Source organism: Mastigoproctus giganteus, chromosome 8 (genome assembly GCF_048544385.1).
Source record: "Mastigoproctus giganteus isolate SK-2022 chromosome 8, ASM4854438v1, whole genome shotgun sequence".
NCBI lineage: Eukaryota > Metazoa > Arthropoda > Arachnida > Uropygi > Thelyphonidae > Mastigoproctus > Mastigoproctus giganteus.
This window is the reverse complement of record NC_143582.1, coordinates 159,909,174-159,925,692: the sequence shown is the minus strand read 5'-3', so window position 1 is coordinate 159,925,692 and position 16,519 is coordinate 159,909,174. Positions and strand designations below refer to the sequence as shown.

General features: G+C 35.7%; 1 protein-coding gene across 2 annotated transcripts in view; it reads right to left on the bottom strand.

Annotated features, from left to right (window-relative positions):
• Positions 1-16,519, bottom strand: part of jar (Myosin heavy chain 95F jaguar) — a 633,758-nt gene that overhangs the window by 258,412 nt on the left and 358,827 nt on the right. For both annotated transcript variants that reach the window (XM_090379849.1, XM_090379848.1), the window contains exon 18: positions 9,980-10,070. In XM_090379849.1, coding sequence (XP_090235975.1) covers positions 9,980-10,070 — 91 coding nt within the window. The remainder of the gene's footprint in view (positions 1-9,979; positions 10,071-16,519) is intronic.

The following is a 16,519-nucleotide window of genomic DNA, read 5'->3' as shown; positions in this document are numbered from 1 at the left end:
AAATTCTTAATCACTGAAAACTACTTTCTCTGCATAACTTTAATGTTGTGCGGAGAAACAAATTTTATACCGATCTATACCTACAGATTCAAAAATATATCGATGGATATGTAATATAAAATATATCAGTTTGTTTATATCAAATTTTAGTTATTACTTATTTATTGCACTAATCACAAAAATACAGTTAGTAATACAACAAAATTATAATTAATGCGATGAACATGGTTGTAGAGTGCGACTAAGTTTCGTAATATTGATTTTAAAGTACTAGTTACAATTCTTAAAAAGTCATCTAAATGCGGGTCAGTTAGACGTGATCGTATTATTGATTTTACATACAGTATTTCACTTTTGAAAAGGTCTGATCACATATACTTCCAAAAATCGACTCAGATAATGTTGAACAGAATTAAATTAGTTTTTCATTTTTAGGGTCCATAGTCTAATGAAGGACCCTTATAATGTCACTCGGTTGGCTGTCTGTCTGTCTGTCTGTCCATCTGTCACAGCATTGTATCTCTGGAACCACTCAACCTATTGACTAGAAATTTGAATGAGTTTGTACATCACATGGGTGAACATAACACCATATTGATCATTGTTGAGAAAAATTTGCCTGAGAAATATGGGGGGGGGGCAAAAATGTTGTCAACAACCTACAGCTATTATACACAATTGGAAAGAGCTCAATGGATAGGTTTAAAATATTTTTAAAATTAAAAATGACGGCACTAGACAGGAAAATGTGAGTAATTTTCCTGTCCTCCCCCTCTATTTCCATCACTAATGGAGCTAAAAATTTAAAAATCACATTAGCTATGCGTTATTCAACACTTATCAAGGAAAAACTATTCCGATTGAAATCTGTCATTTACTTTTTGTGTTAAAATTAAAAAAACAATTTTTTATTGCACTTCGATAGCATGCTTCTTTGTATTAATTAACTCTCCTTTTGGTGACAAAAAGGTTGCTAAATAGTTAATAATTCTATAAAGGTCATTTATAAATTTTGTGACGAGAAGTATTTTTTAACAATTTTCAAAGCTGGAGTTGTCTCGGCAAGGAGGTACTCAGACAGCCAGTGATGAGGTGGCAGTGGTGGGGAAGGCGCCTGCACGAAGTCTTGCACTGCCCTCACCTGCCAGTCGCTTCTCCCACCCTTGTCATTCACAACTACTGGAAAAACTCAAATGGACAACGTTTTCGTTAGATCCTCAGTTTTAGGTTAAGCCGGGGTACTAGAAACTTTTTTCAGTTACTATGAAGCTCTCTATTTGAGATACCACATTAATGACCATTCGTGACTACGGACCCTTCACCCTGAGTGCCCAGCACTCAGTAGTTGACCGATTTTTTAAATACTGTATTCAGTGCATCATTAATTGAAGACCTACCAACTCTAATTGTAAATTCTCATCAACATCGTTGACGGGTATGTCAAACGGATTTTGAAAAAGCTCAAACACCTTTGAATTATTTTTAAAATCAGAAAATCCATCTGCAAAATTTTCCTGCAAGGAACTAACATTTTGAATGAAATTTTCAATAGTCATATATTTAGATAAATTATCACAACATGGAAAATGTGAAAAATTATTCCAAAGTAGTTGACTTTTAAATAACTCCAGTTATTTAAATAACTCCAGTTTTGTTTCAAATGGTTTGACATTATAATACAAGTCATTGACATGTTTGTTTCAACCTTGTAGTTTCATATTAAGAAAATTTAGGTGTTCACATATACATGTATCTGTTAAAAAGGCAAGGTTCCACAACCATTTGAGATCTGACAGTTCCAGAACAGGCTTCAATTTTTCATTCATAAATAAATATATTTCAATCCTAAGATCAAAAAATTGTTTCAACACGTTACCATGACTCGACCATCGTACTTCAGTGTGGTACAACAAATCACCATATTTAGCGTCAATAATTTCAAGAAAATTTTTGAATTGCTGACGATTCAGACCAGTCTTGCGAATAAAATTTACTGCTGATATTACAGTTGACATGACTGAATCTACCCCCAAAAATTTTCTGCATAAAAACTGGTGAATTATACAATGAAATGGCATTGATTTTTTAATATTTTACCTTCAAGATATTTATAGAGCTGACCAACGAAACCAATTTTAGTACCAACCATATTTTTAGCGCCATCCGTTGTAACTGCTAATAGCAAATCCCAATTCAATTTGAGACCGTCAATTGCTTCTGATACAATTAAAATATATTTTCACCTGTTGTTGTATCTTTCAAGCTTTTTAATGCAACTAGCTCTTCAGTTACTGCAAAATTCTGATTACACCTCGGATATAAATTAGTAATTGAACTGTATGGCTTGTATCTTCACTTTCATCAATTGCTATTGATGAGAGTGAAGTTGTAAATGTGTGAATTCATGAACCTTTTTTTTCTGCGAGTTTGCTTTGAACATTGGCTCTTAAATCTTCAATTCTTCTCATTACAGTTGATGATAAACTTACACATGCAAAATTTTCTACTTTCTCAGGATATACTTCTGCATTTAATGCCCTTCACAGCCATAAAGCCAGGGGTTCTCCCTTTGTAAAGGCCATTCCTTCTTCGACAATGATTTGGGAGGCTTGTAAACTAGGTCTAACTGAATATAAAGTTTGATGAGGAAAAGTTCTAATCTTCTTTTGTTGACTTTGAAAAGTCTGAGTTAGTTCTTGGAGTTTTTTCTGTCGCAAAGCTTCTTGAAATTTATCGTAACGTGTCATGTTTTGTGGCGTAGCGACGTTTCACATTATATTCCTTGAACACCAACAAGGCTTCATCGCAAATAAGACACTAAGGGTACAAACACACTATTATCACTTCATGATATTATTTACCAATTATTTTATTGCTCGGAGGGCACTGTTCTCATTGGTTGTATTCACAAGATAACACGTCGAGCTTCAAGGCCGAATGACATTGTCAGGAGCTCAGATTTTTTTGTTCGAACAGAAATTTCGTTAGGCGTGACAAGAGGAAATTGGAGGAAATGCTAATAGAAAATTAAATTTGAAGTAAATAATCTGTTTTCAGTGCACAAGTAAGAATATCCGAAAACAAATAACTTCAAGGACTTGCTCCTGTGCCTATTCCGAAGCACCCTCGGCTTCGACCAGCTACTCGGCATACTCACCACAAATGTCCAGTCACAGGGACGCTCAAAAATGGCCAAAGGAGGAAAATAGATCAACAGAATTACAAATTGAGAGGACGAACAAGTCGATCATTTCAATTTGCATAACTTATAACAATTTCTTGCAAGTTCAATTTTTAGGGTTGAGAAGTAGTTTTTTGTTGTTATTAAATTTCATTAAAAATTTTTGTTTCGTATTTTTACAGAATAAGTCCTTATTCAAAATTAAACTTGCAGTATTTTAACTTTCCTTTAACATATAACTAATTTTTCCTTAGCACTGATTGAATTTCGAAATTGTGTATTTTGCCCTTGAATGTCATCCTTAATTAGATTATATAGGAAATTAAATTCTTCTTTATTTATTCGTAAGTACATTGTGAAACGATTTTCATTTTCTTCTAAGTCCTGCAGTAAATGATGGAATTTGTCTTTTTCTGTTCTCTTCCAGTTGATGTTGTGTACCCATTGCGTACTTTTTTGTTTTCTCAGCTATAAGAAAAGTGCATGCTTTTCTAAATCTTCTTCAAAATATGAAGAGGAGGAGGATGAACTGTGGCAATTCATTTTGCTTCAGCTTTCCTCAAAGAGAATGACACATATACGTTACAGGTTGCCAGATGTACTCCTTTTGGAAGTATAATAAAATTTCCAAGATACCCCTTTTTTAACACTTGAAAAAAGCAGAAATCATAAAACACCCTGTTGAGATGATTATTTAGGTAGAAAGAATTAACTGACGATAAAGTTGTTGTTGAAATGCACCCTTAATTAAAGACTCAAATACAATATTCTATCCTATTTACAAAGAGGGTTATAAAATATTCATATTATGGTTACTTTGTAACCTTCTACATTCTACTTGACTTCTTTTTTTATTTCGTTGTAATGGTTTAAGGCTCAAGCAACAAACTTTTTTATTTAAAATTCCCAATATCAATATCGATTTGCTGTATGTAGAATATGTTCTGTTGAAATCATTCCGTAGAAATATTGAGACAAAAGACCTCAAAAATACCACAGATGTTTGGATAAAAATTTTAAATGCGTACGAAGTATGTAATACAGAAAAAAATATTAATTTTGTTTTTGCTTTGCCTCACTCAAATGCAATGAGTGAGCAAGTATTTATGTTTAACGCATTTAACGTTTAATGCTCAATGTTTAACACATCGAAGAAGGATAGAAATAAATTAGCCCTAAAGAATGTTGAAGGAGAACTGTTGCAGAAAACCAATCATAATATGTCATGCAAAGAATTTTAAGCATTATGTACTAAAAAATGAAAAACTGTTAAAGAAAATTCGCTCAAATGAAAAGTATTGCTAAGTAAATATTTTCTTTTTGATAAAATAAATCAGGTTTACTGAATGTGTATTGTAAACAATTATGTAAAACATTTGATGTTAATATTTATAAAAGTTTCCTTTAGTGTTTATAACTTTTGCAATAAAATTTTCTGAATTAAACAAATTAAAGCACGGGCTATAATTCGGTTAATTTTATTTAAATTCAACTAATTTTAATTCCATGAACTGTTAAAAATCAACAAAATATAGAAATAAAATGGTTGTTATTAAAATTGTTCGGTTTTCTTTTAAGATATAATGTGAGTACCACTAAACGAGGAATAACTACTCCAAACATAAGCACGAGTACCTCAAGATAAAATTTTTAATCTGGCCACCCTAGATTACAGTGACGTTTTTTCTCTGACCAACTTCACAGTTTACATTAAACAGGGACCACAGAGTAATACTCTGTGACAGAGACATGACAAGATTCATGTGATGTGATAATAGTGTGTTTGTGCCCTAAGACATGTGCAAGTATCATTCAGCAGTGCAAAAAAGTAATTAACTGTCCATCGCTCATTAAACGTGACACTGAGCATCAACTTCGACATGATTTTAATGGTCACTGGAATAAAAAAATACTCGTGAACATTGAAGTAAGCAAGCAAGCACCGACGTATCTTAAAATTTCATGAAATATTTTAACATAAAGGTTATTATTATATTTATATCATTCTTATATCACATGAAATTAATAGTATATTAGGCTGTTTGCCCAATAAACTACATTATTATAATATAAAATTATATTATTAATTATAATATAGTTTAATAAGGTGATGTTTTCCGGTATCTTACCAATACCCATCATCAGACCATGCTGTGAGGAGAACAGAAATGGCTACAAATCTGAATATTTTAGGATACTGCAGTTACAATTACTAATAATACAATTGCAGTTACCGATATTACAATTTGGAAATTACAATTCCAAAGTATTAAGTTTTGAATTGCTGTTACAATAGAAAACCTAAGGTAATACAAAGAGATTAAATTCATACCTGCTGACAGCCTCCTCTTGCTGATGCTACCAGAAACTTAATGTGCATACAGGCTGCCAGCAGTTAATTTATAGCAGAGGGATTAACTCCATTAACCAATAAGATAGTGTCATGTTTTCATTCTGGATACGGAATTCTTGTATAGTGGAAGTCAGGGGTGACTTTGCTCCCATACTCTGTACATCAGGGTTCGTGTGGAGGCTGGTTCAGGATCTTACAGATACCAATGATCAGCCCATGCTGCTGTTGCAAGGTTTTATCCTGGATCTGGGATTCTTGTGTAGTGGAAGCCTAGGGTGACCTTTTCTCCCATACTCTGTACATCAGAGTTGGTGTGCAGGCTGGCAAGGGATTAGGAAATCCCTAATTACTGTCTCTGGCACCTATTGCTATATAATGACAGGGTCAAGATTAATGGATTATTTTTACGACGTTTCAAAGAATAGCCTTGAGTGGAAATAACAGAATATCTAGCAAGACTAAGCTGACAACACAGAGGCGTCAACACTGTTAATCAACCGACGAATGGTAAAATAATCTGTAAAATGTGTTTTTCTTACATTTTATTGTGATCTAATATAAACATTAATTTTTATGATTTAATTGAAATATCCGCAGGCTGGATAAAATTCTTTCGTGGGCCGTAGTTTGAAAACCCCTGCTCTAGATATTAAACATGGGTTTCAGCACTTCAAGCCTCCAATAAGCAAAGTGGTGGTGTCACACCGGTTAATAAGAATCATCTGCTGCCTAGTGTTAGTATTAGTACTAGTACATATAAGTATTATATTATAGAATAGTATTGTATTATTAACTTCGCAAACCGGTTGCGAAGAAATGGAGAAGCTGGAATTTGAAAACAAACTCGAAGAGAACATCACAGGTGGAGATAGTTGTCATGGGTGACTTGAACACAAAAGTCGGAGTGGAGAGACAAGGACTAGAATATGTTATGGGTCTGCATGGTTGGGGACCTAAGAATGATGATGGTGACAGGCTTTGGATTTCTCTTTACGGAACAGCTTGGTCATAGGAAACACTTGGTTGAAGAAGGGAAAGAGTCACAAAGTGACAAGATATGGTTGGGGCAGTCAACAGGAATCCCTCCTTGACTATATACTCGTGGATAAAGAGCAACACAAGACTAGTGGATGTCAAGGTTATTCCTAATGTCTCCTTGGGTAGTGATCACAGGTTAGTGGTTGGAGTTTTAAGATTCCCTAAATTGAAGAGGATCAAAATAAGAAGAGAGAGGAAACTAAAGGTGTGAAAGCTGAAAGCAGAGGAAAAAGGGGCGATTTCAGAAAAGAATTCAGGAAGGTTGTACCTAAGACAGTTGGAAGTGGAATCAAAATGGAAAGCATTCAAAGACTGTACAGTAGGACTGACAAGCAATAGAAGGAGATCGAAAGAAACCCCATGGTGGAATGATAGGACGAGAGAGGCTGTGAAAATCAAGAATAATGCATTCAGGACCTACTTTCAGAACAGAAATAATGAGAATAAAGAGAGATATGAAACCATGAAGAGAGAGGCTAAGAGGATAGTTAACAATGAGAGAAGACTGTGTTTGGAAGAATGGAGTGAAACTCTACGACAAGATATCAACGGTAATAAAAAGTCGCTGTATGGTATGGTGAAGAATAGAGGAAGAGCTGGTGAATAGAACAAATACTTGATAGATGAGAATCCCGATAACCAAGGATGAAGAGATAAGAGAAGGACATGGGAGAAGTATTTTGAAAATTTGTTGAACGTGCAGGACAGGCAGCAAACGGGACAAAGGCAAATTGATCATAGAAGAGGGGATGGAAGAGAAGATACAGAGAGTTATGATGTTATTTGGTTTTTAGGAGCATTAGCAACTAAGGCCATATTGCTCCGGGATATGTGGTGGTCATTCCCTGACCTTTCCGCATCCTCTGTATTTGGTGGTGATGGGCTCGAACCACGGTCTAATCAAGAAGCGTGTGCTACGCATTGCCGCTCCTTCCCACCTGGCTACCGAGGCACCCATACGGAGAGGGAGAGGGAGTGAGAGAGAGAAAGAGAGAGAGAGGGAGAGAGCAGACAGACTTGACGTTTGTTTGTTTGTTTGGTTTTTTATTGGCGCATTAGCAACTAAGGCTATAATGCGCCAAACTCAGATGATATGTAAAAAATTTAAATTTTCACTGACCTAATTACTTAGGTCACCATCAGTATATAAAATAACAAAGGTATAAAATGTAGAAAAAATAAATCAATAAAGAAATAACAATAACATGTAACTATTAAATACAAGTAAAAACCTTTATTGATTTAAAATAACTAAAAATATATAAAGGAAAAATGTAAATTTTATATTCGGTTAAAAATATTTATTGATTTTAAAAAGCTAAAAACAGCAGACACATTGTCATTGTCAGATAAAATCTGACTGAGTGTATACGGCTCAGACAGATGATTAAAAGTGGTAAAACGGATATTGCTAAAATCTGGACAGTCAATTAAAATGTGTCTAATTGATAGAATTGTGCCACAAGACTCACACATAGGAGGGTCATCAGCCCTCAGCACAAAAGAATGTGTCAAATGACTATGTCCTATGCAGGTCCGGGCAAGAACAACTTCCTCCTTATGATTCCTGCGCAGACTAGACTGCCATGGTTCAATTACAGGCTTTATTTGATATAATTTATTCGCAGTCTGTCTATTCCACGAATCCTGCCATTGGGAATGTATTTTCTCGTGTATTATTTGCCTGTAGTCTGTATAGGGGACTGACAGGCAGCGGTTATTATTGGGAATTGCTGATTTGGCTGCGGCGTCAGCCAAATCATTTCCCTTAATCCCAATGTGGCAAAATGGCCTGATTTAAAGAGGGAATTGAAGATATGGATTGAAGAGCAAAGGGCAATTGGAATTCCTGTGTCCACAAAGATGGTTCAAGCATGAGGCAAAAAGAATTGCTGATGAAAAAGAAGTTACTGATTTCAAAGGAGGACGCAATTGATGCTTCAGGTTCATGAAACGGAATGGACTAAGCATGCGTACATGCACCAGACTTGCCCAAAAGATGCCTGAAAGCTATGAGCAGAAGGTCCTTGAATTTCATCATTTCGTCATTCAATGTCGGACATCAGTTTGACTTGGGACAGATTGCAAATATGGACGAAATCCCCCTTCAATTTGATGTCCCAAGTAATAAAACTGTTGATAAGAAGGGGGTGAAAACTGTAACTGTGAAGACAAGTGGACATGAAAAGAGCCATTATACAGTTGTTCTAGCTTGTTGTGCCGACGGAACCAAGCTGCCTCCTATGCTGATTTTCAAATGCAAAACAATGCCAAAAGAAGACATTCCTCGAGGAGTGATTGTCCACGTTCACGACAACGGTTGGATAGATCAGGATGGGATGAAGATCTGGTTTGAGAAAGTTTGGAGCAGGAGACCAGGTGTGCTCTTACGCAAACCTGCCCTATTGGTGCTTGATAAGTTCAGGGCACACATAACAAAAAACACAAAGAAGATTGCTGCAGAGCAAAAAACAAAACTTGCCGTCATACCTGGAGGCTTCACATCCCACTCCAACCACTTGATGTCAGCATTAACAAACTCTTCAAAACTGACATGAGAGACAAATGGAACCAATGGATGAAGTCTTCTGGAGACAATTTGACATCAGCAGGAAGAGTGAAGAAACCAACTATAGGAGAAGTTTGTACCTGGGTGAAAAGATCCTGGGATAATATCAAGATTGAGATCATTGTCAAGTCATTTAAGAAGTGTGGCATTTAAAATGCCATAGAGCATTTTACAGCAAATAAACCACAGAACACATGAAATTTATGGACATATTATATACTGCACAATATGAGCTAAGCTGCTGATGCGGCTAAAGCTCTACACCAACCAACTAAAAGATATAGTTTTTTTTATTTTATCTTTTTGCAGTAAGTTTCAAGGAACTAAGGACGAGGCAATATATGAAGACAGTAATTCGTCATCAGACACAGATGAGGGCAAGCTAATGGATGGGAGTTTTGACAGTGATGAGGAGTTGTATGAATTTTATGATGAATAAAACTTGAGTTCAATAACTTTATGTAGTACATTTTTTTTCAAATTTCGGGCCCCAAAATTAAGGTGCGTCTTATACATGGGGAAATACGGTAGTTGTTTTCTGCATTAAAAAAAGTAACAATGTTTTATTTAAATATTATTAATATATTTTTTTAATTTTTATTTATTTTATTTTTGACAATATTTTATTAGGGGAAATAATGTCAAAATAAAAACATAATAATATTTTTAAGCAGTTATTGACAAAGTTTTCATTAAAAAAAATAAAAAATTAAAAATCCCACAGAAAAAAAGGTCACTGCTGAAAGGGGTAAGAAGTCCCTTAAATTTAATCAATATATTATTATAATTAGTGTATAGAAAGCGATCAACTTCTTTTAATTTTATAGACATGCCTTACCTAGGTCTATATTTCTTTTTCGCAATATACATTCTTGTGTACTTCTGAATAACAATAAGATGTTTTCTTCTAAAGAGAATCTTATTCTTTACTAGAGGGGAAAAAAAAAAAAAAAAAAAACATAAAATATATCAAATAACTCTCAACAATAAATTTTATATTTCCAAAGCTTTAACTATTTCAAAATGTCCACTTTTCAGTACCTCTCTGTTCTGTGGACTGAAGAACACTCTCCTTTGGCTTTGGCATAGCATTAACATCATGAAAATTTAGTTTTAAATATTCAAAGCCATCTCCATTCCTATTCACTGCCTTTATGAAAGTCTTCATTAGGTCTAACTTTATGTGAAACAGTGGTAAAAATACAAAATTAAAATATAAACTAAACAAAAATACTACTGGCTTATAGGATGGCATTTTTCTTTCCAGGAACAAGGTTTGTTTGTTGTTTGGTTTTTAGGTTTTAGGAGCATCAGCAATTAAGGCCATATTGCTCCGGGATATACGGTGGTCATTCTCTGACCTTTCCGCATCCTCCGTATTTGGTGGTGATGGGCTCGAACCCCGGTCTAATCAAGAAGCGTGTGCTATGCACTGCTGTTTCTTCCCACCTGGCTAAGGGGGAACAAGGTTTGCACATGCATATGGGTGTGTGTGGGGGGGGGGGGATTTTAGTTTCATAATGAATGGTTTTGGCTTGATTGCTCCATTAACACAAAAAGCATATATTTTATACTTTTAGATTGTAACCCTAAGAAAATCCCAATAATGATGAAATTTCTGCAATGTGCCACTTGTATTTATTGTACTGTACCATTTATAAGAGCAGTTTTTTTGTTCTCATAGGATGTGGAAAGCAGGCTGATTGGTATAGATTGATGTATGTATGCTTTTACTGTGGAGTAGCACAGCTTTTAGACCTCTTCCTTGGGGTCGAGTAGTCCAACATCATTACAGTAACAAATTGAATCTTTCACAGCAAAATGCAAAGAAAGCTCTTTTTTGTTGTTTATGAAATACAGATATAGTTCCTTTGTGGGCAGAACAGTATAATCGCAATCTTTATCACACTGGATGAAAAATACCTGAAATCGAGTCCTGTGAATGATGTGAAGAAATTTTATGGATCTTTTTCACAACATGGCTGAGTTGGTCAAGTTCAGGCGAGGGTAGCATGATTTTTTTTTTTTCTCTCCCGGAAATTCAAGTTTTTTGCCCAGCAAACAGCAAATAAACCACAGAACACATGAAATTTATGGACATATTATATACTGCACAATATGAGCTAAGGTGCTGATGCGGCTAAAGCTCTACACCAACCAACTAAAAGATACAGTTTTTTTTATTTTATCTTTTTGCAGTAAGTTTCACTCATTCAACCGAGAGCAAAAAGGCTTTGCCTGCTTTAGACAAATTTAAAACACATACACATGATTGTTTAATTCACTTTGAGTTATAAGATGAGGCTTGTTTGGTCTGGCATTTATATGTTAATTCCAAGCTCATATGAACTGTTTCTAATGTGTCATCCATGTTTCTATTTTCTAATGATCAGGTTTCTAAATGAACAGGGAGTTTGTTAATGTAATCAACTGGTCTAATGGTAGATGAGATATGTGGATACCTAATTTTTTTTCTGTTTTTATTCCTTCGACCCCTCAAAAAAATAATGGTCATTGACACAAGCAGTTGGCTCCTTCCACACAAAGGAACAGTGATGTTATTTTCCTTGGTAACACTAATTTTTGCAACTCCAGCTGGGTTCAGTTTTCTAGTTGGAAGAGATGCTGCATAATATTTATGATTACTAATGATGTTACACAGCTTTTTAATTTATCTACTGCAATACCAGACATTCCTAATATTGCACCAAATATTGATTTTTATCTCATTAACAACCTTTCAAAGTACACAGTCAGTAGTCCTGACTGTACCTCATATCATAACTTGGTGACAGTCTCTTCTCCAATGGAGCTCCTCTCTCTGCCTCCCACCCTCATTTTAATTCTCAGCCTTTCAGAAGAAATTCCTCAGCCTTTCAAAAGAACCAAGTAATTCTTCATTAATTGATTAAGAAGAGGTTAAGAGTAGAAAATCTACTTCTAGTCCAAATGGTAGTTCTGCCTTCTGATATATGGCATTGGCGCAACTTCTGCCCATCCACACTTCAATTTCTGTTACAACCTGATGGTTCTATTTCATCCTCATCTAAAGATAAAGCTAACTTATTAGCAACCTACCTTTCGTCTAATTTCTGCTTCAATGATCTTAATAATTTACTACCTATCACACTAAGCACATTCCACTGAATGCCTCTCATGTTCTTTCAACTCAAAAGCATTATAAAAATTCTGGTAGCATTTCTCTACTTGTTCTGCAAAAAGCAAGTTACTGGTATGGATAAAGGGATGATTGAGTGGCAGCAGATGGAGTGGTTATCAGTAGCACAGCTCTTCTTGGACTAATGTTATTAGCGGAGTCCCAAAGGGTTTAGTGCAAGGCCCATTGTTGTTTTCTATATTTATTAATGACATTGATGGAGGTATATAAGACAATGTCTAAGTTTGCAGATGACAAAGGTGAAATGGTGGTTTAATCACAGTAATCGAGGTATGCTACTGCAATAAAATCTAGACAAATTAGGCAGAAGGGCTGAGAAGTGGCAATTGAAGTTTAATATTGATAAATGCAAGGTATTTCATATGGGGAGCAGTAATCCCAGATTAATGTACAATTGTGTGGTGCTATACTCAGGATAGTGGAAAATGAAAAAGACCTACAGGTAATTGTTAAGTTAGATAAGTTGTTCTCCGGGCAGTGCAAACAGGCTGCCAGATCAGCTCACGGAGCTTTTTCAATGATATACAGGAATTTTGCCAGAGGGGATAAGGAGGTGATTATCCCATTATATAAGGCAATAAGTCAAGCCACATCTTGAGTACTATGAACAGGTCTGGAGGCGTCATTTTAGGAAGGATGTGGATCTGCTGGCACAGGTGAGGAGAAGCACAATGAGATCAGTGAGAGGAAAAAAGGGTGCTCTTACCAAGAAAGGCTTCAGTTCTGCAAACTGTAATGCCTGAGACTAGGTACTTGCGAGGAGTCTGACTAGGTGTTTAAAGGTCTGGGTACCCTCAATGCTGATGGAATCCTTCCTCTTTCTCTGACTATGCACATGAGGAGGCATAAATTCAAAGTGAGGAAAGACAGATGCTGGGTAGATTATGTGGAAATTTACCTTCAGCCATTGAGTGGCCAATTGTGAGAACAAACTCCCACATGTGTTGTAGAGATAGGTAGTTCAAATAAATTTGAGGAAGAACTAGACAAACTGTTAAAAGGGATAAACAGGTGATATGGGAACTGTTAGCATTTTATTTTTTTATTTTTGGTTGATGTTGTATAAGCTTGCTTTTTTGCATTGCATCATTTCCCACTAAGAATACTAATACTGTCATCATTTCCATAACTTGGTTATATAGTTCTAAGGAGGAGTGGGGAAATTAAAGTTACCAAAAATTATTACTGATAGTTTTGGGTTGCCAATTATGTGTAATCCAGGAGAGAAACTGTGCATAAGCATCATCACTGAAGATGGGGTGGGTGTGGAAAAGATTTATATTAATTATGTGGTCAATATATAAATCCAAATAATAAAATTCTACAGAATACTTTCAGAGTTGGATTATATGGGTTGCTTCTAAATTTTTTCCCTTACTCATATGATGTATACAAAATGAAATGATTTCCGGTAAAAATTTAAAAGTTACTGCCAATATTTTCCACATTTCGTCACTGTACAGCATTTAGTAGGGCTGCAGTAGTCCATGAAAATACAGGGCAATATTAATGCTTTTATAAAGCAGCAATGTGCTAAGGCTTGTCTGAATGAAGACCATATAGCTCCCACAGAGATTCATTGCATGTGAAAAAAGTCAATGATTCATTGGGTGTATGACAGTTAATTTGAGTACAGGTTAGGTGATAGAATAGGCATGTCAGCGGTGTTGGTAGGGATTGATGGACAGGCCAAGATTACGATGTCCTCACAATTGCAATGATGGAGGAAAAAGCAGAGTGGAAAAACTGATTTCTGAAGGTGAGTGCAATAAGACCCAGAAAATATGCAAGTTGTTGTTTGTTTGGGGGATTTTTTAGGAACATCGGCATTTATGGCTATAGTGCACCATGTAAGAGAGTGGGAATAGGTTTCAATGCACTGAAAATAATTCTGGACAATCTGGAAAAAGTAGAGGCAGAGAAGTGGAAAGACAGGATGCTAGTAAGTTAGCTTCATTTTTAGCTGGGAATGCAAAAGAACATTGGGTTATAACAGATACAATATAGCTCAGAAGCTGCACAAACAACTTTAGCCAAATGAGAGACCAGATTGCTCATTTGGACAAGAAGCAAGTCTGCTACTTTTTGCCTGTTCAAAATTGAGTTTGGATTGATTAGTAATAATTTTAAAATTGTTGAGAGCTTCAGTGTAAGCAGAAAAAGAAGCTGGAGATTTGGATACAATCCAATAGCAATAAGCATTCATAACTTGAGCAGCCTTCACACATTTACTGGAAAACTATGGTTTAGATAAAGGATGAGCTTTCAGGAGATGCAATGAATGATAAAGGATTTCATCCCTAAAAGAGAACAATTTCATAGGAATGATCAAAGAAAGTTTTGTAACCAGAATATTTAAAACAGAAATCTTACCATGAAAAAGAACAATATAAATTATACAGATCATTGCATTTTGCAATGGGTTTATCTGTATGGAGGTGTTAAGTCCCATAAACCATTTGAGAAATGGGCTGATCTTCATGATCTTTATGGTCATGATATAGAGGCTACACTGGAAGAGTTCATCACCAAGTTGTGAAATGAGGAGGTATTTTGAAGGATTACTGTTGAGAGAAAGATAATATAGTTTTCAGAGTGTGTGGTTTTGATTATCTGGTATACTCGTAGGTAGATGAACAAGTTGTGTGAGATAGTCAGGAAATTAAAAAGTCTCAACATCTCGATCAGCTGGGTCTGCATAACTAGAAAACTGAAGCTAGCCTGGTGATTTTAAAATAACTTGGGAAATTACCTCACTTTTAGGAAAGTTTAACGGGAGAAAATCAGGGTTCAAAGAAAAGAAGTCAAAGAGCTCTAAGTAAACAGTGGAGATGGAAGAATGACATAGACAAGAGATATATTTGACAGAATGGGATAGCCTTAGTGGAAGCACATGATGCAAGAAAACAAGCTTATACAGCATCGGTAAAAAAAAAAAAAAAAAAAAAAAACTTTGTTCCCTTCACCAGTCAACAAGACTGGTGAAGGGAACAAATCTACATCCTTCCTAAAATGAGGCTTCCCAACCTGTATGCAGTACTCAAGGTGTGGCCTGACCATTGCCTTATACAAGGGGATAATCACAACCTTATCCCTATTTGCAAAATTCCTGTATATATAATTGACAAGACCCCATGACCTCCTCCTCTGGCAACCTGTCTGCACTGTTCAGAAAACTTCGTATCTGACTGCACAATTATCCCAGGTCTCTTTCATTCTCCACTATCCTGAGTGTATCACCACCCAGTTGGTACATTTTTCTGGGATTACTGCTACCCAAATGCGGTACTTTTCCAGATCCTGTTACAATAGCATACTGTCATTACTGTTAGTAACAACCCTGCCAACCTTTGTATCATCTGCAAACTTTGACATTAAGCTTGATATATACCTTCATCAACATCATTGATAAATATACAAAACAACAATGGGCCCAACACCGAACCCCAAGGGACATCACTAATAATATTAAGTCCACCTAGAGCAGTACCCATTGATTACCACTCACTGTCATCTCCCACTCAATCATCCTTTTATCCATTGTAGCAACTTGTCCTTAATGCCATACTGCTCCAATTTGTACAGTAATCTTCCATGCGCAACACTAAGCAAAAGCTTTCCTGAAATCCAAGTATATGATATAAAAATTATTTTTTGCATCCAGTTCCTTTCTGACCACATTGTAGTATCCAATCAAATTGGTCAGACAAGACTTCCCATTGACAAGCCCATGCTGTGTCTGAATTATTACTGCTGTCTTATGTAGATGAACCTGAAATGCTTCTTTTACCAGTGACTCCAGTATTTTCTCTGGAACAGAAGTCAAACTAACAGGTCTGTAATTACTAGTGTCACCCTTTCATCCATCTTTGAGAACTGGAGATACATCTGCACATCTCCAGTCCGTGGGGATTTCCCCTGAGTCCAAGGATGCTGTCATAATCATGGCTAAAGGTTTGCTTACTTCCTTTGCCATCTCCATTAATATACCTTGATAGATCCCACCATCCCAGGTGCCTTTCTTATGATAAACTTCAACAATTTCTCCTCCTCTTTGCTCTCAGTTATTACAAAAGCATTTAACTCCCTGTTAGAGTTTGATAAACATCTGGCCTTCTCCTCCTCCTTGAATAACTTCTCATGTGTGAAAGTAGATGCAAAATACTCATTTAGTTCAGGAGATATCTGAGAATGATCATT